This window comes from Dermacentor andersoni, chromosome 9 (genome assembly GCF_023375885.2).
Source record: "Dermacentor andersoni chromosome 9, qqDerAnde1_hic_scaffold, whole genome shotgun sequence".
In the NCBI taxonomy this organism is placed as follows: Eukaryota; Metazoa; Arthropoda; class Arachnida; order Ixodida; family Ixodidae; genus Dermacentor; species Dermacentor andersoni.
Genome location: NC_092822.1, coordinates 40068934 through 40092727, shown reverse-complemented (window position 1 = coordinate 40092727; position 23794 = coordinate 40068934). Strand labels below are relative to the sequence as shown.

At 44.8% G+C, this 23794-nt stretch overlaps 1 protein-coding gene across 2 annotated transcripts in view; it reads right to left on the bottom strand.

Moving 5' to 3' along the window:
- LOC126527637 (uncharacterized) overlaps positions 1-23794 on the bottom strand; it is a 59086-nt gene that overhangs the window by 3625 nt on the left and 31667 nt on the right. The window contains exons 9-10 of one of the 2 annotated variants that reach the window (XM_055068896.2): positions 5577-5666; positions 3839-4331 (exon numbers count right to left, since the gene is read on the bottom strand). The exons of the other annotated variant lie outside the window; for it this stretch is intronic. Coding sequence (XP_054924871.2) covers positions 4135-4331; positions 5577-5666 — 287 coding nt within the window. The 3' untranslated portion in view covers positions 3839-4134. Of the gene's footprint in view, positions 1-3838; positions 4332-5576; positions 5667-23794 lie in introns of those variants that run through there. 2 annotated transcript variants of the gene reach the window in all.

The following is a 23794-nucleotide window of genomic DNA, read 5'->3' as shown; positions in this document are numbered from 1 at the left end:
TGATTAACTTAGAAAGTTCTGCCAGTTCTATTCTAGCTGTAGGATTAGAGGCTTTCATACATTGGCGTTTCTTGATCAGATCTTTCGTCTCCTGCGATAGCTTACTGGTTGCCTGTCTAACGGCGTTACCACCGACTTCTATTGCGCACTCTTTAATGATGCCCATGAGGTTGTCGTTCATTGCTTCAACACTAAGGTCCTCTTCCTGAGTTAAAGCCGAATACCTCTTCTGTAGTTTGATCCGGAATTCCTCTAGTTTCCCTCTTACCGCTAACTCATTGATTGGCTTCTTGTGTACCAGTTTCTTTCGTTCCCTCCTCAAGTCTAGGCTAATTCGAGTTCTTACCATCCTGTGGTCACTGCAGCGTACCTTGCCGAGCACGTCTACATCTTGAATGATGCCAGGGTTCGCGTAGAGTATGAAGTCGATTTCATTTCTAGTCTCACCATTCGGGCTCCTCCACGTCCACTTTCGGCTAATCCGCTTGCGGAAAAAGGTATTCATTATCCGCATATTATTCTGTTCTGCAAACTCTACTAATAATTCTCCTCTGCTATTCCTAGAGCCTATGCCATATTCCCCCACTGACTTGTCTCCAGCCTGCTTCTTGCCTACCCTGGCATTGAAGTCGCCCATCAGTATAGTGTATTTTGTTTTGACTTTACTCATCGCCGATTCTACGTCTTCATAAAAGCTTTCGACTTCCTGGTCATCATGACTAGATGTAGGAGCGTAGACCTGTACAACCTTCATTTTGTACCTCTTATTAAGTTTCACAACAAGACATGCCACCCTCTCGTTAATGCTATAGAATTCCTGTATGTTACCAGCTATTTCCTTATTAATCAGGAATCCGACTCCTAGTTCTCGTCTCTCCGCTAAGCCCCGGTAACACAGTACATGCCCGCTTTTTAGCACTGTATATGCTTCTTTTGTCCTCCTAACCTCACTGAGCCCTATTATATCCCATTTACTACCGTCTAATTCCTCCAATAACACTGCTAGACTCGCCTCACTAGATAGCGTTCTAACGTTAAACGTTGCCAGGTTCAGATTCCAATGGCGGCCTGTCCGGAGCCAGGTATTCTTAGCACCCTCTGCAGCGTCACAGACCTGACCGCCGCCGTGGTCAGTTGCTTCGCGGCTGCTGGGGACTGAGGGCCGGGGTTCGATTGTTGTATTCATATAGGAGGTTGTGGCCAAGTACTGCACCAGGGTGGCCAATCCTGCTCTGGTGAGAGAGTGCGTTACCGGTTCTGGTCACCGGGATCAGGCCGCACTCCAGGCCTGTTTGTGCAATTTTCTCAACACACGGTTTTTTTTTTGTATTTTCCGGTGGAGAATAGCGCGGCACCGGGATTTGAATCACGCTCCTCTTGCACTGGAGACGGATACTCTACCGTCCCCGTAGGAGTTAAATTAAAAATTAATTTATGGGGTTGTACGTGACAAAACCACTTTCTGATTATGCACGCCGTAGTGGAGGACTCCGAAAATTTCGACCCCCTGAAGTTCTTTAACGTGCACCTAATTCTAAGTACACGGGTGTTTTCGCATTTCGCCCCCATCGAAATGCGGCCGCCGTGGTCGGGGTCCGATCCCGTGACCTCGTGCTCAGCAGTCTAACACCATAACCACTGAGCAACCACGGCGGGTGCCGCAGGAGTTGTACGCCTCATTTAACCTACAGTGGTGCCCTATTTGGTCAGTCAAGGTGGACCAATCTGAGCTCGGTTATACCGCATGGATGGCACTCGGCTAGAGAACCTGGTATTTATGACCTGCACATGTGAGTGTGAGGCCATACATATTTGAAGATATATATCTTTCTTTTTTTTTTCTTTTTCTTTTTAGGAGGGTTCCCGTACAGTGATAGAATAAAGGAAAAGACATTAAAAGAAAGAAAAAAACAAAGAAAAAGGGGCGAAAAAAAAAAAGAACATAACAGGTGATTTGAACTCGTGACCCTTCGATGTTGCCCGGAAAGATAGCTCAGTCGGTTGGTTCGTCAGGCCCCAGGCTATTTTCAAGCGCCACAGCTTGACTTAGGAACGCTCCTCCTGCATATCTTTTTTTTTTTTAAACGTTTTTCCTCCTCCTCCCCCTCCCGCAAAGCGGCAAGGTTTGCCTGGCGCAAAGCGAATAGGTCCGACTGTTATTTTTGCCACTCCTGCCCAAGATGAATGACGGTGCCGATGATTAACTGACCTCTGCTTCGAAACGGCCGGGAGATGACATAGTCGCCAGCCTTCTTGAGTTAATCAGGTATGCTATGCATCATTTTTATTCCACCATTTTGTACAAGTCTACTTATCTTCTCTTCCTCAAACTTCTATATCTACCTTGTATCGCTACCTATGCCTGTAACGAATCCGATCGTATCAACCTCTTCCCCGCTTTTTTTTTCCAACACTAAATTTTCATTCCTTATCTCGACTACTGACCGGTTGATGCTTCCGTCCACTTTAAATGCAAGCGCTTCTGGAAGGCAAGTTACTTACGGGTCCCACTGGGTGAATGCCTTCGCATTCCATTAGGATGTGCTGAGTGGTCTCGGGATTTTCGCTGTAGCAGACGCATGCTTCATCTTGTTGCGAACATTTGTTTGCGTACGATTTTGTTCTTAGGCAACATGATTAGGCCTCAAATGGCAATGCACTGCCGCTTTTGCAAAGCACTAATCAGCACCTTGCGTGGCCGTCGTCGTAGCAACGCACACGGGAAGAGTGGTCTCAACTCGTGTCACGTGACTCCCGCGCAGGCAAAATGAATACATGGTGTGGTCAGCACACCGCTGTTAGCCTCGTGACGGCGCCGATGTGTGGCATATCGTGCGGGACGCTTACCGCTAGTGTGTCGCAGCCTTGTAAAGAGTTGTGAACTTGGTATTTTCGTTTTTTAATATATACATTGCTGTTTTCAACAATTTACGTAGACAAAAACTCCATGACCTAATTAAAAAATCTGCTTCCTACTGCCAGTAGAATTTAAAATAAATGTCATAAATGCAACAGCCTCATCAAATTAGGTGCAGTGGTTGCCGAGATATACGATTTCTCCGTTCCCGTGCATTTAGACCGCAGTTCCCGAGCTAAAGCTTCCTCGTAAAGGGGACTTGAAACACTTTTCTGACTAATCGGGGTTAATCATAGGCCTCACTATTAAACGACGCCGTCTCGTGAATACCATGCTGCAAAAATTTTTCGAATCTTTGATCTATAAGTGCTGTTATCGCACCATTACTCGGTTTTCTCTTTCTTATCGTCTTTTCTAGCTCACTGGAAGCCACACACGGAGAAGCCAAGAGGGCAAAGTCTTGAGCGTCTCTGCCGCAAAACCCCTCGTCGCAACACCCCGTGGCGGCCGCGGTAAACTACATGCTAAGCCTAACTGTCGCGAGTAGGCCGGCACTGCAAATACAAAATTATTTTTGTCTTTCTTACATTGGCAGACACATTTATGTTTCATTTATTGACCTCAAGGTTAGCAATCGCGTAATACTGAGAATGCTTTCGCGATCACGAAACCAGCCAAAAGTGTTGCTGGGGTCCAGCTGCTGGCGATGACGCTGCACGACGACATTGCGCAGGCGAGAGCAAGCGATTTTTCGCTGTTCTTGACACGAGATTGCAAATTCCCTGCAGCATTGTGGGCAATAATATTTGGCCCACATGCTCAAAGCAGCCTGTACGACAAACCCGCAACGTTTTCGAACCACCTCCTAAAAGCGTTTCAGGGCCCCTTTATAGTCAGCTGACGACCCTAGATCTTTCTTCTCTCCGCCGACCCGGACTGCGGCTTCACGTCTGACGACGTTGTTCTCTCAGCGTCCGTATTGTGTTCCTTGATATTCTGCGTGTATGATACTAGGAGCACCGGAACAACGCATGTATGTATCTGGAGCGCATATTTTATTCTACGTGTTCATGGCCGACTTTCTTTGGCAGTTTCAATTTGAGCGCGTAAAACTAGAAAGAGAGACGCACTCTAGGCCGCATTCAAGCCAGGAGAGCAGCCGGCTTCCGCCCCGTCTGGGGCGTTCTCTAAGAGAGTATACGATCGAGCCTTTTCTTCCTTCCAAGCACCAGGGGCTCGCGTAGGAGACGTGAACTCGCGGAAACGACGTCGCTCCTTCATTTCTTCTTGAGAGCGAAGATCTGGCCGTCGCACTTGAGCCGGTACTCCTGGACCTTCTTGCGGACGGCGATCTCCATGCGGAACTGGCGACACAGCGCCTGCAGGGTGCCCGTGAAGCGCGTCTCCAGGAACTGCTCCGACTTGCTCTCGTAGTGGTCCAGCGTGCGGTGGATCCACATCAGGCGGCCGTTGGCTGCGTGGAGATGGAACGGAGGCTCAGTAAGTTTTGTTGCCACTGGCAAGTCTGTTTCGAGGTGCTATTCAGGCATGAAAGAAGGAAAAAACATTTGGAGGGAGCTTCATAAGATATCACCATCATCATGCATCAGCCTGGTTATGCCCACTGCAGGGCAAAGGCCTCTCCCATACTTCTCCAACAACCCCGGTCATGTACTAATTGTGGCCATGTCGTCCCTGCAAACTTCTTAATCTCATCCGCCCACCTAACTTTCTGCCGCCCCCTGCTACGCTTCCCTTCCCTTGGAATCCAGTCCGTAACCATTAATGACCATCGGTTATCTTTCCTCCTCATTACATGTCCTGCCCATGCCCATTTCTTTTTCTTGATTTCAACTAAGATGTCATTAACTCGTGTTTGTTCCCGCACCCAATCTGCTCTTTTCTTATCCCTTAATGGTTACACCCATCATTCTTCTTTCCATAGCTCGTTGCGTCGTCCTCAATTTGAGTAGAACCCTTTTCGTAAGTCTCCAGGTTTCTGCCCCGTAGGTGAGTACTGGTAAGACACAGCTGTTATACACTTTTCTCTTAAGGGATAATGGCAACCTGCTGTTCATGATCTGAGAATGCCCATATATATATATATATATTATGTCTGTGTGTGTAGATAGATAGATAGATAGATGTGCCCGCAACAGCTCACCGTCAGGTCGTTGCTTTTGACCCAGTAATGCCGAGTCCTAGCTATTTTTTTTTCAGCGATAAACATAAAGGACATTGTGTCCGAAAAGAGCCGAAGGCTGTATTGGACAAGTTTTGAGGACTTTCGCTTCTGCACAATGACCAACATACGAGAGCACATTTCGAAATCCGTCACGTCATACTGACGTCCCGTCGTTGGGGCTTCAGCACGGAATTTAAGACAAAGAAACGTTTGGCCTTGTTTTTCTCTTTTAGAAATCAGCCTGTTACCGCTAAAAGTAACGCAACAAGTGGAGTTTTCAAAAAGTGCTTTAGCAGTGTAAACTTATTCGCTGTCCATGTTTAGTGTACTTTTTTTTCTTCCATTTCGCATCTACGGAAAACCTGGGAAGCCGGCATACCGGGGCCGCCACCTGGCCCGGCTTTGATACCCAGTGTCAATCAATCAATCAATCAATCAATCAATCAATCAATCAATCAATCAATCAATCAATCAATCAATCAATCAATCAATCAATCAATCAATCAATCAATCAATCAATCAATCGAAACTTACGCTTCAGGAGCCTGGCCACCTCAGCAAGAGCGTCAGGCATGATGTGGCCGGGCATGAGGGAGCCGCACAGGACCACCACATCGTACTCGGCTGCGCAGAACAAAAAAATATTTATATACATAAAAACAGCAAAGTAATAAAAAAAATGAAATGCACTCGTTTGGTCTAACCTCTGCGCTGCGCATTTCTACGAGGAAACGGGTACACTAACTTAACGCGATATTTTACGAGAAATTACCGATTCTTTCGCCCTACGAGTAAATCGTGACAACTTAAGGGGAAGCTTTAGCTCGGGCCCAACTCCCACGCGACCTATGCAAATACATGTAAAACGCAAAAACTATCTTCTGAGACAACCCCTGAACCGATTTTAATGAAATTTGTTGCATTTGAGAGAGAAAGTTAAATTCTAGTGACTGTTGGAAGCGGAATTTCGATTTAGGGACTGAATTTTGCTGAACCACTTTCAAAAATTCTATAGTTCAAACAATATAGACGCACGAAGATTATAAACTAATAACTCTGCATCAAGAACAGATATCGCCGTTCTGTAAGCGGCATCCATTAGATCATTCAAAGCAGAAAAATTCTATATGTCAATTGATATCTTACGTGAATATGTTACGTTGTGTACAAGGGTTCTGCAAAAGCTGCATTTGCATATTACTGAATTTTTTTAAGATTCATGTGTAACATATAAATTTTGTCTGCTTTAGATATGATATCAGATTCAATCCACAGATTTGTGATGTCATTCTTCCTTGCTGAGTGAGAGAGTTGTAAACTTCATAGTGTCGTTTCCTGAAAATTTTTGATTTTTACCAATTTTTAATATTATATCAACAATCTAACTCAAAAATTCGAAGCCAGCAGTCACTAGACTTTTCTTCGAAATGCAACAAACCCCGTCAAATTTGGTGCAGTAGTTGCCGAGAAAAACGAATTCTGCTTTTGCATGTATTTACATAGGAGCACCCTAGCTAAAGCTTCCTCTTAAAGGGGTTAAGGTACAGTATTTTCTTGCTTGTTTTGAGGTAATTTACACGCTAAGTACCATGCAGTGCGATGGTTACTGGGTGTTTGGTGGTCGTTCGGTGAAGAGAACGCCCGATCACACTGTACGGTATTTACACAAACCTAAACCGATGATCCCGCCCTTCTATAATAAGTAAATAAATACAAATAATAAATAAATAAATAAATAAATAAATAAATAGAGAACAAGTGTTATCTCGTAGGTAAGTCGATTGGAATATTAGCAAATGTAAAGCGTCGTACTTATCTGTCGCGAACGTTTTCGACGTAAACGTTCGCAAGCGTTTAAGGTGATTTAGTATAAGTCCATGGAAACGCTGACTAAAACCAAATCGAATGAAATCGTCTTTTAGCCAGCGAGCATCGTTTACGACGCATGCGCAAAGTAATCCCATCCCTTAAAGGAACAGAAAATTACAAATATTCGATGTTTATGTCTAAATTGCCCTTGCACAATACCAAAAAAGTTCAATTTATCACGAGAAGAGGATTGATTAAGCCACAAAAGAACTTATACCTGAAATACGGGTGGCGACACCGTCTTGAAGCTCCCGCACTAGCTAGCTATGACGTCACGAATTTCGGGGGGTTAATTTTTTGCATCAATAAATATGGACGCACTGTGTTCAAGAAGGATTGAACTTGACAGGTTTCAAGAATGATCGATGACACACAACGACCTGCCGGTGTCGAGGTTCGGGTGCGAAAAAAGAAAAGAACTACCTACCTAATTCACTTCACTTTTCTAATAAACCAACATACTTACAGTGAAATTAACAAAAATAGAAGCTTGAAACAATGCTTTATTAGTAGGTGTGTGTGAATATTTGAAAATTTCGAACATTCTCTAACATTATGTCGTTAGCATTCTTATTCGAATCGATAACTAGGTAATGGAAATTTTTCCACTATTCGGTTCGATATGATGAATATTAGAACGCATCGACTATATTGCTGGCTGTGCAGGAGCAAACACGTTTCTCGGAGTTTGTTCTATCTAATCTTTGAATATATGCCTGATCTTGTGCTCAATTTGTTATCATTGCGTGCTTCTACCAAAATTTCACCTCTAGAGAATGCTCAGCCGTTCACGGCTTTGCGAAAAAGCAAGTTTCTCAGTAGCAAAGGGAACACGTTTGTGGACCGCGACAGCGCAATCAGAGCGCATGGGGAGGTGATGGGGCCGCGACTGCTCAAACCAATCCAAGTGCAACAAAAGTGCTATTTCCGGGAGTACAGGTCCAATGGACCGGCCCTCAACAGCAATGCCCGGTAACGCGGCCTCACTATGCAAATATAGCAGTGTCCCTCCGCGTGACGTAGGCATGAAATATACCATGCATGCAAATATACCTTGCATGCACGTATACATGGCATGCAGATATACCAGCGTCCTTCCGCATGTCCACGTCACGCCTCCGAGCAGCGTATCGCATGCCTGTTAACAGATTTCAGGATGAAGCGACGGCCGACCCGCTACCACAGTACGCACCCAAGAGAAACCTGGGACTTGGAAGTACAGATCTCAAAAACGATGAGCACTCCACGATGGGCATTACCACGATGCCTGCGGGCGCCGCGGTATGCTAAAATGGGCTATTTTAAACGAGTCCGCATGTACTGCGCATTAAGAGTGTTGTCTCCTGGTCGAGTTGGAATTGCATACTGTTATGGGTTGCGCTTTCTCTAAAACACGGACACTGTTTTTAAGACAATGCGTCCGTGGCTTAGAAAGCGCAGTCCATACCAGTATTACATATGTTTGCTTGGAGTTATAATCAAAATCATTTTTTAGTATAATTGAAGATGCCCACTTCCTTCTTCCTGTAGTATAATGTACGAGGACGAATCAGAAAGTCCTTGCCCCCTATTTTTTATTAGCCGAAATAACGTGCACACAGGTAATTACAAATATGCGTACCATTCTGCGCACCTTGCACTATTTTCCCACATGGTCCCCGCACCGGTTCAGAGATTTGTCCAACCGCAGCACTAAATGTGAGATGCCCCCTGTCGTCAGTCAGCGACACACGCGGCCTCCCCGAACGCTCAACGTTACGCAAGTGACGACACGACAGCCTCACACTTCTCAAAGAGAGACAGCTTTCCCTATACGTGGGCTGCATTTCCCTGAGGATTTCGACGGGCGTTTGTCCCTTGCTCCATGAAAACAAATCACACTTCGTTGCTCGTACGCCGCGGACGTGCAAAGCACAACCGCCATCTTCAACAACCGACAGCAGCGCCGTGCCGTGGAGCTACCGACAGACAAGGCCGGCCGTTCCAAGAAAGGCCCGCCGCTGGGAATGGATATGGTGACTTCGCATCTGCAGCCGTAATTTGGATTTAAAAAGAAGTAGGAGCAAAGACTTTTTGCCTCGTCCTCGTAGTATACCTTACAGTGTATTGCGGGTTGCGTCATATCCTCACAAATGCTGTACCTCGACACCAGTGTGTCGGCCAGGTGTTTCACTCTCGAGGAAAACAACAGACGAAGCTAGCTGCACAATCTGTGCTGCATAAGTCCCGCTTGCATGTCGCATAAAAATGAAAAAAAAATATGAAAAGACAGTCTTCTTGCAGTTCCAGAAAGGTGCTGCAAACGAATCCGCCTTTTTTTCATTTTCCTGTGCTGCCCTCTGCCGTACGACGCTGTAAAGGTTTTGGAAGGGTGCCGGTGGTTCCGCCGGTTGGGGATTTGTGCACCTGCGGCCACGTTGACTGCGCGTCGGTTGTGCGTTTCGTGGATCGCGAATCATTATTAATGGCTCCTCCGGGGCAGCGTGTTGTTCCCGGGAGCCATGTAGCACTCGCCAACTACTGGGTGAGCAGGCCTGAGTGCGCTGGTGTGCTATCAGCGCGGCCGATAAAGGCACGCCGAGTTCCGCCTTCCGACACGGCTCCCTTGGACTTTTGTTGTCGCCGATTTCTCCTCTACGAGTTCGCTTTCCTATTCATTTTACACTTTATTTAGACATTTCGCATATTCGAGAAGTCTTTGAATGCAGTCTTCCGCGTCGGATTTATCAAAGCGGTGCACTTGTTTACATCGACATCTACAACATCAGATCGTTGTTAGCATCAAATACTGTTGAAAAGATGCATCGCTCATGTGAAATAATGTCAAACCGTAGCAAAGCATGCATATCTGCGCATACGTACCGTGTTGTTCCACCCTGAGACGAGTCAATATGAGCGGCCGAACCACTGAAACAACGGCAACTGTGACCCAGATACATATATTACAGGCTGTTAATTTATTACTGATTTTCGCTTTTCCTTAGCTCCATCATACTCGCAGCTTGCGCGTACCAAAAAGCATCATTAGAGAAAACTGTGCTCGCATAAGCGCTCATTTATAGGCCGTATTGATCTTTCGCGAAAACGCGGATGCCATCGCTGACACCATTGGTAAAAATAACCGAGCGGGACGGTTGTGTATGCTGCTGTATACCGAAAGCACCGTCTCTTGTTTGCCGTTGGACGCAGAGGTAAACAGTGAATCTCTGGAATGGAGAAATGTGTCAGCATAACGTGCGCAGACCCACCCGACTACGTGACGAATGTGAGAGGCAGCCTACAGGTTCGATGACGTACAGATGACACTGCAGCGCTGTGTCGCCGCTTCCAGCTTATTAAGGCGCAGGCATTCGGTGGCTCATGAGTGTCCGGGTGCAGTCCGTGGTGGACGCAGGAAAGCGGTAATCACCGGCGAGGGGAGCAAGGAGAGGAGGCGCCATATGCCAGTAGCTCTGTGCGAGTGGGTGCGTGGGAGAGTGCGTACATGCGCGTGGGGGTGTGCGCACATCGGCGACAAACTTTGCAGCCATATGGCTGTGAATGCATCCCATGCTCGCGGCCACGGCGGCGTCCTTTCGCAGAACAGTTCAGACAACAGCAACAGAGGCAGTCATAGATAGGCTTTCGCCTATCGCAGTTTAGCTCAGCAAAGTGCCCATAGATTGTTGTGTACGCGCCGTGCGAAGTGCAGTGCAGTTGATTTCAAATCGCGAAGGCTAGAAGTGAACTATAAAAACAGTTTCCTTCGTCCTATATTGCTTACATTTCAGTTCAGGACCGCTGGTAGCGGGCGCGCGAACTCGACGGCGCCAGGTTAAGCTTCGCTGAACAGGAAAGACACTGGCTCAAACTTCAGGCGCGCGGCTTGAGACGGTTGAAGCTTGCGTATTTCAAATGGGTAGGCACCTTAGACTATATTGAACGTGATTAATTATATATACAAGCGGAAAGGCCGTCACTATCGTGTTGTCGGTCCGACGGCCCATCGCGCTGGGCTCGGTCGAACGATGGCCAGCCCGCTGATTTTGTCGGCGCCGTCGACAAGAAAGCCCGTCGCAGCGCGACAACTCGCGTTCGTCGGTTGCGTTCGTATCTGGTTGCGTCGTTGTCGCCCTGATATGGTGGTTTCAGTGACGCACAGTGCGAAATAATCGGTCAATCGCTGGCGTGAGCGTCTTCGGTCCCGTATCGACCCAGTGTTACCGCGCCTTAAACGAGCACGTGAAGTCAAGCACGCGCTGCCACCACCAGCAATAAAGTGAGCGCCCCATGTTGCAAGAACTCTTCGTCAGCATGATGTTTTTCAATGTCGCCCAACTGTAACTCACGGGTTTTTCGTTAAATTTGCTAGCCATCAATGAAAGGTGGCAACTACATGGCCCACGGTGTATTCCGTACCACTCGGACGAAGCCCTGGGCGCTTTCTGTTTTAAAGTGGAGCTGCAGTATTACGCTACGCACGTTTTCGGCACCGCGTCGACGTCGAACTACACTCTTAGAAAAATTTACACCCTTTGGGGCGTATCTTGTCCCACAACGATAATCGTCATCTGTCTTGCCCGCGTTTCCTTTCTTTAACGCTGCGAGCCCGGTACTTCCCAGTCACGAACGGCATGCGCGTTATCAGTGTGACGCAGCATTCTCGACAGGAAAGTAGCGAGCGCCGAGTTTCAAGAAAGGAAACGCAAGCAAGGCAGATGACGATTATCGTTGTGGGACAAATATACACCCCAAAGGGTGCAACCGTTTTAAGAGTATACTAGTGGAGTTTCAACGCGGTATATGGCACGAGTGTTTGCAGCAGCGCGCGACCTAGCGCTGCCTTTTTTTTTTTTCTTCAGGGGACCGACAAATCCGCTAGGGCAGGGCGCATGCGCCGTCGCACCATGAAAAAGGCGGATTCTCTTCTTTAAGCAACCGTCATAGAAGAGAGTATACAGCACCACTTCGTATTGGCTGGGTGCGAACGCAGCTTTTGCCTTACTCTGTTACTTTTGCAGCGTCCCCACTAATCCTGGGGATATGGCTTGACAGCAAATGCGACGAGCGACGGCTGGCACAGAGCGGAGTAGAAAAAAAAATTGGGTGTTTTACGTGCCAAAACCACGATATGATTATGAAGCGCGCCGTAGTGGGGGACTCTGGAGATTTCGACCACCTGTGGTTCTTTTATATGTGCACATAAATCTAAGTACAAGGGTGTTTTCGCATTTCGCCCTCGTCGAAATGCGGCCGCCATGGCCGGGATTCGATTCCGTGACATCGCGGCTAGCAAACCAACACCATAGCCACTAAGCAACCACGGCGGGTAGAGTGAAATTCCCCTGATCTTTATGGACATTTATTGTGGTACAACAAGGAACGGGTTGACGAGAACAGAGAGCTAGTGGAAACGAAAATGTTTTTCAATTGAACACGAGTGAAATGGACAATTATTTAGGGCAACGACTTATTAGTTTAATTCTTTACCGTTTAGAATATAGCTGCAACGTTCAAACGACTTAAATTAACCAAACATGCTAACAAATGCATGCTTATCATTGTTCGAAATTCGTCTCGACATTCGACATTAAATTTTAGTATCCGATACTAAACGAAAATTTTTATATTCGCGCACCCTTATTTATTAGCCTCAATTCAATTAATCTTTCTCTACTGTGTCCCTTTAAAGGGGCCCTGCAGCGTTTCTTTTTTTTTTGAGCTCGTGCAATACATTTCACATGAAAGGACACACTTTCGGAAATATTCTACAGAAAAATGTATTTCGATGCGTTCACGAGACGAGGCCACTGCCATATTGAAAAATCGCCCTTCATCCCCTTGTGGTGCTCCGTCTCTTACTTGAATGGCTTCCACTGCGGACGATACGGCGGAGCGAGTAGCAGTGAAGTGGTCCATCCAAAGCTCCACCCAATGAACGCCAAGAAGGGGGCAGCTTGAATTCGGTTTTAGATGTTCACGTGGACGCCACTCCTTCCGATGTTGGGGTCTACTACATGCTAAACAAAATTCACAGCAGGTTTCGTTTCAGTGGCTTCCAAGTCGCTGCGGTGTCCTAGGGAACGAACACGCCGATAACGCTGCTCGGTTGGCTCTTCAAGGCGACGAAGAGGAGCCCATACCATTATCAAGGACAGATGCCGCTAGAAAATTTCGAATGCTCAGACTTGATATCACGTTTTCTTTGTGGAACGCAGGAAGTTTTCAAAACAACCGGCTGCACAACCTAGACTCCTTTCTACGCCTTTGATTCCAGTTGGCCTCTGCCGTCGCGAAGCTACCCTGCTTTGTCGAATATGGCTAGGTGTGGCCTTCACTAAGTCCTTCGCATTCCGAATAGGTTGGGCCGACGACGCCTCGTCTGATGACTGTGGTAGCGAGGAGACTCTTCAAGACCTCCTCTGTGACTGTCCTCGCTACAATATATAGAGACGATCGCTCGAAATCGCGATCGCGAAATTCGACCAAAGACCTGTAACAGAATAACTTATGTTAGAATACCGAAATCACAAACCATTGCCGCGGAGGGCGACGAGCACACTATTGCACTTTTTAAGGGCAGCATAATTCGACAAGCGGCTGTAGCCTGAACAGATGTTTATAGGGCTGCAAGTGCTACTGTGCTGAGTGGTGACGGTATGCGGTGACAGTATTTGAATGTGATTGTATATCTATGCTCCTTTCCTTATCTCTATTTGCTGTTACTTCACCCTCCCCTCTCTCCCCACCGTAGGGTAGCAAACCGGATCTAGCCATCTGGTTAACCTCCCTGCCTTTCCCCTTTCTTCTGTCTCTCTCTCACATCAGGTGGTTTTGTCACATATATCCCCTCCCCGTGGTAGTAAACGTGCGGACGTTGATACACAAAATGAATAAACCCTAGAGCCTGTCACAATTTCATCGCAACCAGGTACATCCCTCTCCTCTGGAAAACACTTGCTCGCCGCATACATCACTCTCAACGATATCACACGTGCTGACGTTGATTCACGCATCGAATAAATAAAAAAGCGCCGATGGCTTTCTACCCTAAAAAAAGGTAAGTCTATTATAGCCTGCCACAATTTCAGCGCCGCCAGCTGCGTTCACTCATCTAGAATGCGCTGGTTCGTCGCATACATCACTCTCAATGATATTGCACATGTTCATTTTGACTCAAGGCACGAATAAATGAAACTGTGCAGGAGAGTTTTTTTTTTCCTGGGGAAAAAGGTAAGTCTCGTTCATTCAGCATCTCAAACTTTCAGCGCACCCAGATACGTTACCTTCTCTGGAAAGCACTTACTTGTCGCGCAAATCACTCCCCACACTTGCTCTAAAGACGACTAACGCGATAAATAAACAAGTAGACACAGAATAATTTTCACGAAAAAAAAAAAAAAATTGCAAAAAGATGTCGTCTCGCCCAGGTCCAATGGAACTTTTTCTTGGGCTAGATGGTGCATGTTACTGAAGTACTAAAGCGCCGAACAGACGGCACAAGAAGCGCTCGTCCGTGTGTATTCTTGTGTCGTCTGTTTGCCGCTTTAGTAGTTCAGACCCAATGAGTTCCCTCCAAAGCGGTGGTTCTTAGAACGCATCACTCCTCACCCAGGTACTCAGGCCCATTCACGCGATAAGTAAACGAATAGGCGCACATTATTTATCTCGAAAAATGAAAAAATCATCAGGAAGCCTATATACAGTCGATAAAAATACGTCACAGTCAGGTCCAATAAGTTCTCTAACAAATATTGGTTGTTTGCACAGATAAATTCCAACGCATGGGCTGATGTTATATTACACGATAAATATACGTAGGCAAGTATTAATTTTCTCAAAAGAAATAAAAAATGGTAAGCCTATGGCCCTAAAGATATCGTCTCAGCCAGGTTTAATAAATTCTCTCGAAAACGGTGGTAGTTTGCGCGGATCACTCCCCAAGGTTGCGCTGATGCTGTTTTATTCAATAAACGCACGAATAGGCAAATATTACATTTCTCGAAAAAAGTGAGAAAATGGAAAGCCTAACCAATGAAAATATCGTCTCAGCCTAAAACAATTGGGTCTATCGAACGCGCTAGTTCGAAAATATAACTCACCAGCCATGCGCAAACACCATTTAACGGGATCAAAATACGATTACGCACAGAATAATTTTCCCCAATATTTAAAAAATGATAAAATAATTGTAAAGGGTAGAGAAAACAGTAATGCTATAGCCCATGAAAATATCATTCTTCCGACGAAAAATAAAGTGCCTCGAAAGCGCTGGTTCTCCGCATATATCAGTCCCCGGGCACGTGCAGATGCCGTTTAAAGCCATAAAGGAGCGATTAGGCAAAGAATAACTTTTGCCCGAAAATTGAAAAAACGGTAAGCCTATAGCCCATGAAAATACCATTGTTCCGACGAAAAATAAAGTGCCTCAAAAGCGCTGGTTCTGTAAGCCCATTAAAATACCATTTTTCCGACGAAAAATAAAGTGCCTCGAAAGCGCTGGTTCTCCGCATATATCAGTCCCCGGGCACGTGCAGATGCCGTTTAAAGCGATAAAGGAGCGATTAGGCAAAGAATAATTTTTGCCCGAAGATTGAAAAAACGGTAAGCCTATAGCCCATGAAAATACCATTGTTCCGACGAAAAATAAAGTGCCTCGAAAGCGCTGGTTCTCCGCATATATCAGTCCCCGGGCACGTGCAGATGCCGTTTAAAGCGATAAACGAACGATTAGGCAAAGAATAATTTTTGCCCGAAAATTGCAAAAACGGTAAGCCTATAGCCCAGGAAAATATCATATTTCCGACGAAAAATAAAGTGCCTCGAAAGCGCTGGTTCTCCGCATATATCAGTCCCCGGGCACGTGCAGATGCCATTTAAAGCGATAAATGAACACTTAAGCAAAGAATAATTTTTGCACGAAAATCGAAAAAACGGTAAGCCTATAGCCTATGAAAATACCACTGTTCCGACGAAAAATGAAGTGCCTAGAAAGCGCTGGATCTCCGCATATATCAGTCCCCGGGCACGTGCAGATGCCGTTTAAAGCGCTAAATGAACGATTAGGCAAATAATAATTTTTGCCCGAAAATTGAAAAAACGGTAAGCCCTTTATCATGAAAATATCATTTTTCCGACGAAAAATAAAGTGCCTCGAAAGCGCTGGTTCTCCGCATATATCAGTCCCCGGGCATGTGCAGATGCCGTTTAAAGCGATAAATGAACGACTAGGCAAAGAATAAATTTTGCCCGAAAATCGAAAAAATGGTAAGCTTATAGCCCATGAAAATATCATTGTTCCGACGAAAAATAAAGTGCCTCGAAAGCGCTGGTTCTCAGCATATATCAGTCCCCGGGCACGTGCAGATGCCGTTTAAAGCGATAAATGAACGATTAGGCAAAGAATCATTTTTGCCCGAAAATCGAAAAAACGGTAAGCCTATAGCGCATGAAAATACCATTTTTCCGACGAAAAATAAAGTGCCTCGAAAGCGCTGGTTCTCCGCATATATCAGTCCCCGGGCACGTGCAGATGCCGTTTAAAGCGATACATGAAAGATTAGGCAAAGAATAATTTTTGCCCGAAAATAGAAAAAAACGGTAAGCCTATAGCCCAGGAAAATATCATTTTTCCGACGAAAAATGAAGTGTCTCGAAAGTGCAGGTTCTGCGCATATATCAGTCCCCGGGCACGTGCAGATGCCGTCTAAAGCGATAAATGAACGATTTGGCAAAGAATAATTTTTGCCCGAAAATTGAAAAAACGGTAAGCCTATAGCCCAGGAAAATATCATTTTTCCGACGAAAAATGAAGTGCCTCGAAAGCGCTGGTTCTCCGCATATATCAGTCCCCGGGCACGTGCAGATGCCGTTTAAAGCGATAAATGAACGATTTGGCAAAGAATAATTTTTGCCCGAAAATTGAAAAAATGGTAAGCCTATAGCCCAGGAAAATATCATTTTTCCGACGAAATATAAAGTGCCTCGAAAGCGCTGGTTCTCCGCAAATATCAGTCCCCGGGCACGTGCAGATGCCGTTTAAAGCGATAAAGGAGCGATTAGGCAAAGAATAATTTTTGCCCGAAAATTGAAAAGACGGTAAGCCTATAGCCCATGAAAATATGATTTTTCCGACGAAAAATGAAGTGCCTCGAAAGCGCTGGTTCTCCGCATATATCAGTCCCCGGGCACGTGCAGATGCCGTTTAAAGCGATAAATGAACGATTAGGCAAAGAATAATTTTTGCCCGAAAATCGAAAAAATGGTAAGCCTATAGCCCAGGAAAATATCATTTTTCCGACGAAAAATGAAGTGCCTCGAAAGCGCTGGTTCTCCGCATATATCAGTCCCCGGGCACGTGCAGATGCCATTTAAAGCGATAAATGAACACTTAAGCAAAGAATAATTTTTGCACGAAAATCGAAAAAACGGTAAGCCTATAGCCCATGAAAATATGATTTTTCCGACGAAAAATGAAGTGCCTCGAAAGCGCTGGTTCTCCGCATATATCAGTCCCCGGGCACGTGCAGACGCCGTTTAAAGCGATAAATGAACGATTTGGCAAAGAATAATTTTTCCCCGAAAATTGAAAAAACGGTAAGCCTATAGCCCAGGAAAATATCATTTTTCCGACGAAAAATGAAGTGCCTCGAAAGCGCTGGCTCTCCGCATATATCAGTCCCCGGGCACGTGCAGATGCCATTTAAAGCGATAAATGAACAATTAGGCAAAGAATAATTTTTGCCCGAAAATTGAAAAAACGGTAAGCCTATAGCCCAGAAAATATCATTTTTCCGACGAAATATAAAGTGCCTCGAAAGCGCTGGTTCTCCGCATATATCAGTCCCCGGGCACGTGCAGATGCCATTTAAAGAGATAAATGAACGATTTGGCAAAGAATAATTTTTGCCCGAAAATTGAAAAAACGGTAAGCCGATAGCCCAGGAAAATATGATTTTTCCGACGAAAAATGAAGTGCCTCGAAAGCGCTGGTTCTCCGTATATATCAGTCCCCGGGCACGTGCAGATGCCATTTAAAGCGATCAATGAACAATTAGGCAAAGAATAATTTTTGCCCGAAAATCGAAAAAACGGTAAGCCTATTAGCCCATGAAAATATGATTTTTCCGACGAAAAATGAAGTGCCTCGAAAGCGCTGGTTCTCCGCATATATCAGTCCCCGGGCCCGTGCAGATGCCGTTTAAAGCGATAAATGAACGATTAGGCAAAGAATAATTTTTGCCCGAAAATCGAAAAAATGGTAAGCCTATAGCCCAGGAAAATATCATTTTTTCGACGAAAAATGAAGTGCCTCGAAAGCGCTGGTTCTCCGCATATATCAGTCCACGGGCACGTGCAGATGCTATTTAAAGCGATAAATGAACACTTAAGCAAAGAATAATTTTTGCACGAAAATCGAAAAAACGGTAAGCCTATAGCCCATGAAAATATGATTTTTCCGACGAAAAATGCAGTGCCTCGAAAGCGCTGGTTCTCCGCATATATCAGTCCCCGGACACGTGCAGACGCCGTTTAAAGCGATAAATGAACGATTTGGCAAAAAATAATTTTTGCCCGAAAATTGAAAAAACGGTAAGCCTATAGCCCAGAAAAATATCATTTTTCCGACGAAATATAAAGTGCCTCGAAAGCGCTGGTTCTCCGCATATATCAGTCCCCGGGCACGTGCAGATGCCATTTAAAGCGATAAATCAACAATTAGGCAATGAATCATTTTTGCCCGAAAATCGAAAAAACGGCAAGCCTATAGCCCATGAAAATATGATTTTTCCGACGAAAAATGAAGTGCCTCGAAAGCGCTGGTTCTCCGCATATATCAGTCCCCGGGCACGTGCAGATGCCATTTAAAGCGATAAATCAACAATTAGGCAATGAATCATTTTTGCCCGAAAATCGAAAAAACGGCAAGCCTATAGCCCATGAAAATATGATTTTTCCGACGAAAAATGAAGTGCCTCGAAAGCGCTGGTTCTCCGCATATATCAGTCCCCGGGCACGTGCAGACGCCGTTTAAAGCGATAAATGAACGATTTGTCAAAGAATCATTTTTGCCCGAAAATTGAAAAAACGGTAAGCCTATAGCCCAGGAAAATATGATTTTTCCGATGAAAAATGAAGTGCCTCGAAAGCGCTGGTTCTCCGCATATATCGGTCCCCGGGCACGTGCAGACGCCGTTTAAAGCGATAAATGAACGATTTGTCAAAGAATAATTTTTGCCCGAAAATTGAAAAAATGGTAAGCCTATAGCCCAGGAAAATATCATTTTTCCGACGAAATATAAAGTGCCTCGAAAGCGCTGGTTCTCCGCATATATCAGTCCCCGGGCACGTGCAGATGCCATTTAAAGCGATAAATGAACAATTAGGCAAAGAATAATTTTTGCCCAAAAATTGAAAAAACGGTAAGCCTATAGCCCATGAAAATATGATTTTTCCGACGAAAAATGAACTGCCTCGAAAGCGCTGGTTCTCCGCATATATCAGTCCCCGGGCACGTGCAGATGCCGTTTAAAGCGATAAATGAACGATTAGGCAAAGAATAATTTTTGCCCGAAAATCGAAAAAATGGTAAGTATATAGCCCAGGAAAATATCATTTTTCCGACGAAAAATGAAGGGCCTCGAAAGCGCTGGTGCTCCGCATATATCAGTCCCCGGGCACGTGCAGATGCCATTTAAAGCGATAAATGAACACTTAAGCAAAGAATAATTTTTGCACGAAAATCGAAAAAACGGTAAGCCTATAGCCCATGAAAATATGATTTTTTCCGACGAAAAATGAAGTGCCTCGAAAGCGCTGGTTCTCCGCATATATCAGTCCCCGGGCACGTGCAGACGCCGTTTAAAGCGATAAATGAACGATTTGGCAAAGAATAATTTTTGCCCGAAAATTGAAAAAACGGTAAGCCTATAGCCCAGGAAAATATCATTTTTCCGACGAAAAATGAAGTGCCTCGAAAGCGCTGGTTCTCCGCATATATCAGTCCCCGGGCACGTGCAGATGCCGTTTAAAGCGATAAATGAACGATTAGGCAAAGAATAATTTTTGCCCGAAAATCGAAAAAATGGTAAGCCTATAGCCCAGGAAAATATCATTTTTCCGACGAAAAATGAAGGGCCTCGAAAGCGCTGGTTCTCCGTATATATCAGTCCCCGGGCACGTGCAGATGCCATTTAAAGCGATCAATGAACAATTAGGCAAAGAATAATTTTTGCCCGAAAATCGAAAAAACGGTAAGCCTATTAGCCCAGGAAAATATCATTTTTTCGACGAAAAATGAAGTGCCTCGAAAGCGCTGGTTCTCCGCATATATCAGTCCACGGGCACGTGCAGATGCTATTTAAAGCGATAAATGAACACTTAAGCAAAGAATAATTTTTGCACGAAAATCGAAAAAACGGTAAGCCTATAGCCCAGGAAAATATCATTTTTCCGACGAAAAATGAAGTGCCTCGAAAGCGCTGGTTCTCCGCATATATCAGTCCCCGGGCACGTGCAGATGCCGTTTAAAGCGATAAATGAACGATTAGGCAAAGAATAATTTTTGCCCGAAAATCGAAAAAATGGTAAGCCTATAGCCCAGGAAAATATCATTTTTCCGACGAAAAATGAAGGGCCTCGAAAGCGCTGGTGCTCCGCATATATCAGTCCCCGGGCACGTGCAGATGCCATTTAAAGCGATAAATGAACAATTAGGCAAAGAATAATTTTCCCCGAAAATCGAAAAAACGGTAAGCCTATAGCCCATGAAAATATGATTTTTCCGACGAAAAATGAACTGCCTCGAAAGCGCTGGTTCTCCGCATATATCGGTCCCCGGGCACGTGCAGACGCCGTTTAAAGCGATAAATGAACGATTTGGCAAAGAATAATTTTTGCCCAAAAATTGAAAAAACGGTAAGCCTATAGCCCAGGAAAATATCATTTTTCCGACGAAAAATGAAGTGCCTCGAAAGCGCTGGTTCTCCGCATATATCAGTCCCCGGGCACGTGCAGATGCCGTTTAAAGCGATAAATGAACGATTAGGCAAAGAATAATTTTTGCCCGAAAATCGAAAAAATGGTAAGTATATAGCCCAGGAAAATATCATTTTTCCGACGAAAAATGAAGGGCCTCGAAAGCGCTGGTGCTCCGCATATATCAGTCCCCGGGCACGTGCAGATGCCATTTAAAGCGATAAATGAACACTTAAGCAAAGAATCATTTTTGCACGAAAATCGAAAAAACGGTAAGCCTATAGCCCATGAAAATATGATTTTTTCCGACGAAAAATGAAGTGCCTCGAAAGCGCTGGTTCTCCGCATATATCAGTCCCCGGGCACGTGCAGACGCCGTTTAAAGCGATAAATGAACGATTTGGCAAAGAATAATTTTTGCCCGAAAATTGAAAAAACGGTAAGCCTATAGCCCAGGAAAATATGATTTTTCCGACGAAAAATGAAGTGCCTCGAAAGCGCTGGTTCTCCGCATATATCGGTCCCCGGGCACGTGCAGACGCCGTTTAAAGCGATAAATGAACGATTTGTCAAAGAATAATTTTTGCCCGAAAATTGAAAAAATGGTAAGCCTATAGCCCAGGAAAATATCATTTTTCCGACGAAATATAAAGTGCCTCGAAAGCGCTGGTTCTCCGCATATATCAGTCCCCGGGCACGTGCAGATGCCATTTAAAGCGATAAATGAACAATTAGGCAAAGAATAATTTTCCCCGAAAATCGAAAAAACGGTAAGCCTATAGCCCATGAAAATATGATTTTTCCGACGAAAAATGAACTGCCTCGAAAGCGCTGGTTCTCCGCATATATCGGTCCCCGGGCACGTGCAGACGCCGTTTAAAGCGATAAATGAACGATTTGTCAAAGAATAATTTTTGCCCGAAAATTGAAAAAATGGTAAGCCTATAGCCCAGGAAAATATCATTTTTCCGACGAAATATAAAGTGCCTCGAAAGCGCTGGTTCTCCGCATATATCAGTCCCCGGGCACGTGCAGATGCCATTTAAAGCGATAAATGAACAATTTGGCAAAGAATAATTTTTGCCCAAAAATTGAAAAAACGGTAAGCCTATAGCCCAGGAAAATATCATTTTTCCGACGAAAAATGAAGTGCCTCGAAAGCGCTGGTTCTCCGCATATATCAGTCCCCGGGCACGTGCAGATGCCGTTTAAAGCGATAAATGAACGATTAGGCAAAGAATAATTTTTGCCCGAAAATCGAAAAAATGGTAAGTATATAGCCCAGGAAAATATCATTTTTCCGACGAAAAATGAAGGGCCTCGAAAGCGCTGGTGCTCCGCATATATCAGTCCCCGGGCACGTGCAGATGCCATTTAAAGCGATAAATGAACACTTAAGCAAAGAATCATTTTTGCACGAAAATCGAAAAAACGGTAAGCCTATAGCCCATGAATATATGATTTTTCCGATGAAAAATGAAGTGCCTCGAAAGCGCTGGTTCTCCGCATATATCGGTCCCCGGGCACGTGCAGACGCCGTTTAAAGCGATAAATGAACGATTTGTCAAAGAATAATTTTTGCCCGAAAATTGAAAAAACGGTGAACCTATAGCCCAGGAAAATATCATTTTTCCGACGAAATATAAAGTGCCTCGAAAGCGCTGGTTCTCCGCATATATCAGTCCCCGGGCACGTGCAGATGCCATTTAAAGCGATAAATGAACAATTAGGCAAAGAATAATTTTCCCCGAAAATCGAAAAAACGGTAAGCCTATAGCCCATGAAAATATGATTTTTCCGACGAAAAATGAACTGCCTCGAAAGCGCTGGTTCTCCGCATATATCGGTCCCCGGGCACGTGCAGACGCCGTTTAAAGCGATAAATGAACGATTTGGCAAAGAATAATTTTTGCCCGAAAATTGAAAAAACGGTAAGCCTATAGCCCAGGAAAATATCATTTTTCCGACGAAAAATGAAGTGCCTCGAAAGCGCTGGTTCTCCGCATATATCAGTCCCCGGGCACGTGCAGATGCCGTTTAAAGCGATAAATGAACGATTAGGCAAAGAATAATTTTTGCCCGAAAATCGAAAAAATGGTAAGCCTATAGCCCAGGAAAATATCATTTTTCCGACGAAAAATGAAGGGCCTCGAAAGCGCTGGTGCTCCGCATATATCAGTCCCCGGGCACGTGCAGATGCCATTTAAAGCGATAAATGAACACTTAAGCAAAGAATAATTTTTGCACGAAAATCGAAAAAACGGTAAGCCTATAGCCCATGAAAATATGATTTTTCCGACGAAAAATGCAGTGCCTCGAAAGCGCTGGTTCTCCGCATATATCAGTCCCCGGGCACGTGCAGACGCCGTTTAAAGCGATAAATGAACGATTTGGCAAAAAAATAATTTTTGCCCGAAAATTGAAAAAACGGTAAGCCTATAGCCCAGAAAAATATCATTTTTCCGACGAAATATAAAGTGCCTCGAAAGCGCTGGTTCTCCGCATATATCAGTCCCCGGGCACGTGCAGATGCCATTTAAAGCGATAAATCAACAATTAGGCAATGAATCATTTTTGCCCGAAAATCGAAAAAACGGCAAGCCTATAGCCCATGAAAATATGATTTTTCCGACGAAAAATGAAGTGCCTCGAAAGCGCTGGTTCTCCGCATATATCAGTCCCCGGGCACGTGCAGACGCCGTTTAAAGCGATAAATGAACGATTTGGCAAAGAATAATTTTTGCCCGAAAATTGAAAAAACGGTAAGCCTATATAGCCCAGGAAAATATCATTTTTCCGACGAAAAATGAAGTGCCACGAAAGCGCTGGTTCTCCGCATATATCAGTCCCCGGGCACGTGCAGATGCCATTTAAAGCGATAAATGAACAATTAGGCAAAGAATAATTTTTGCCCGAAAATCGAAAAA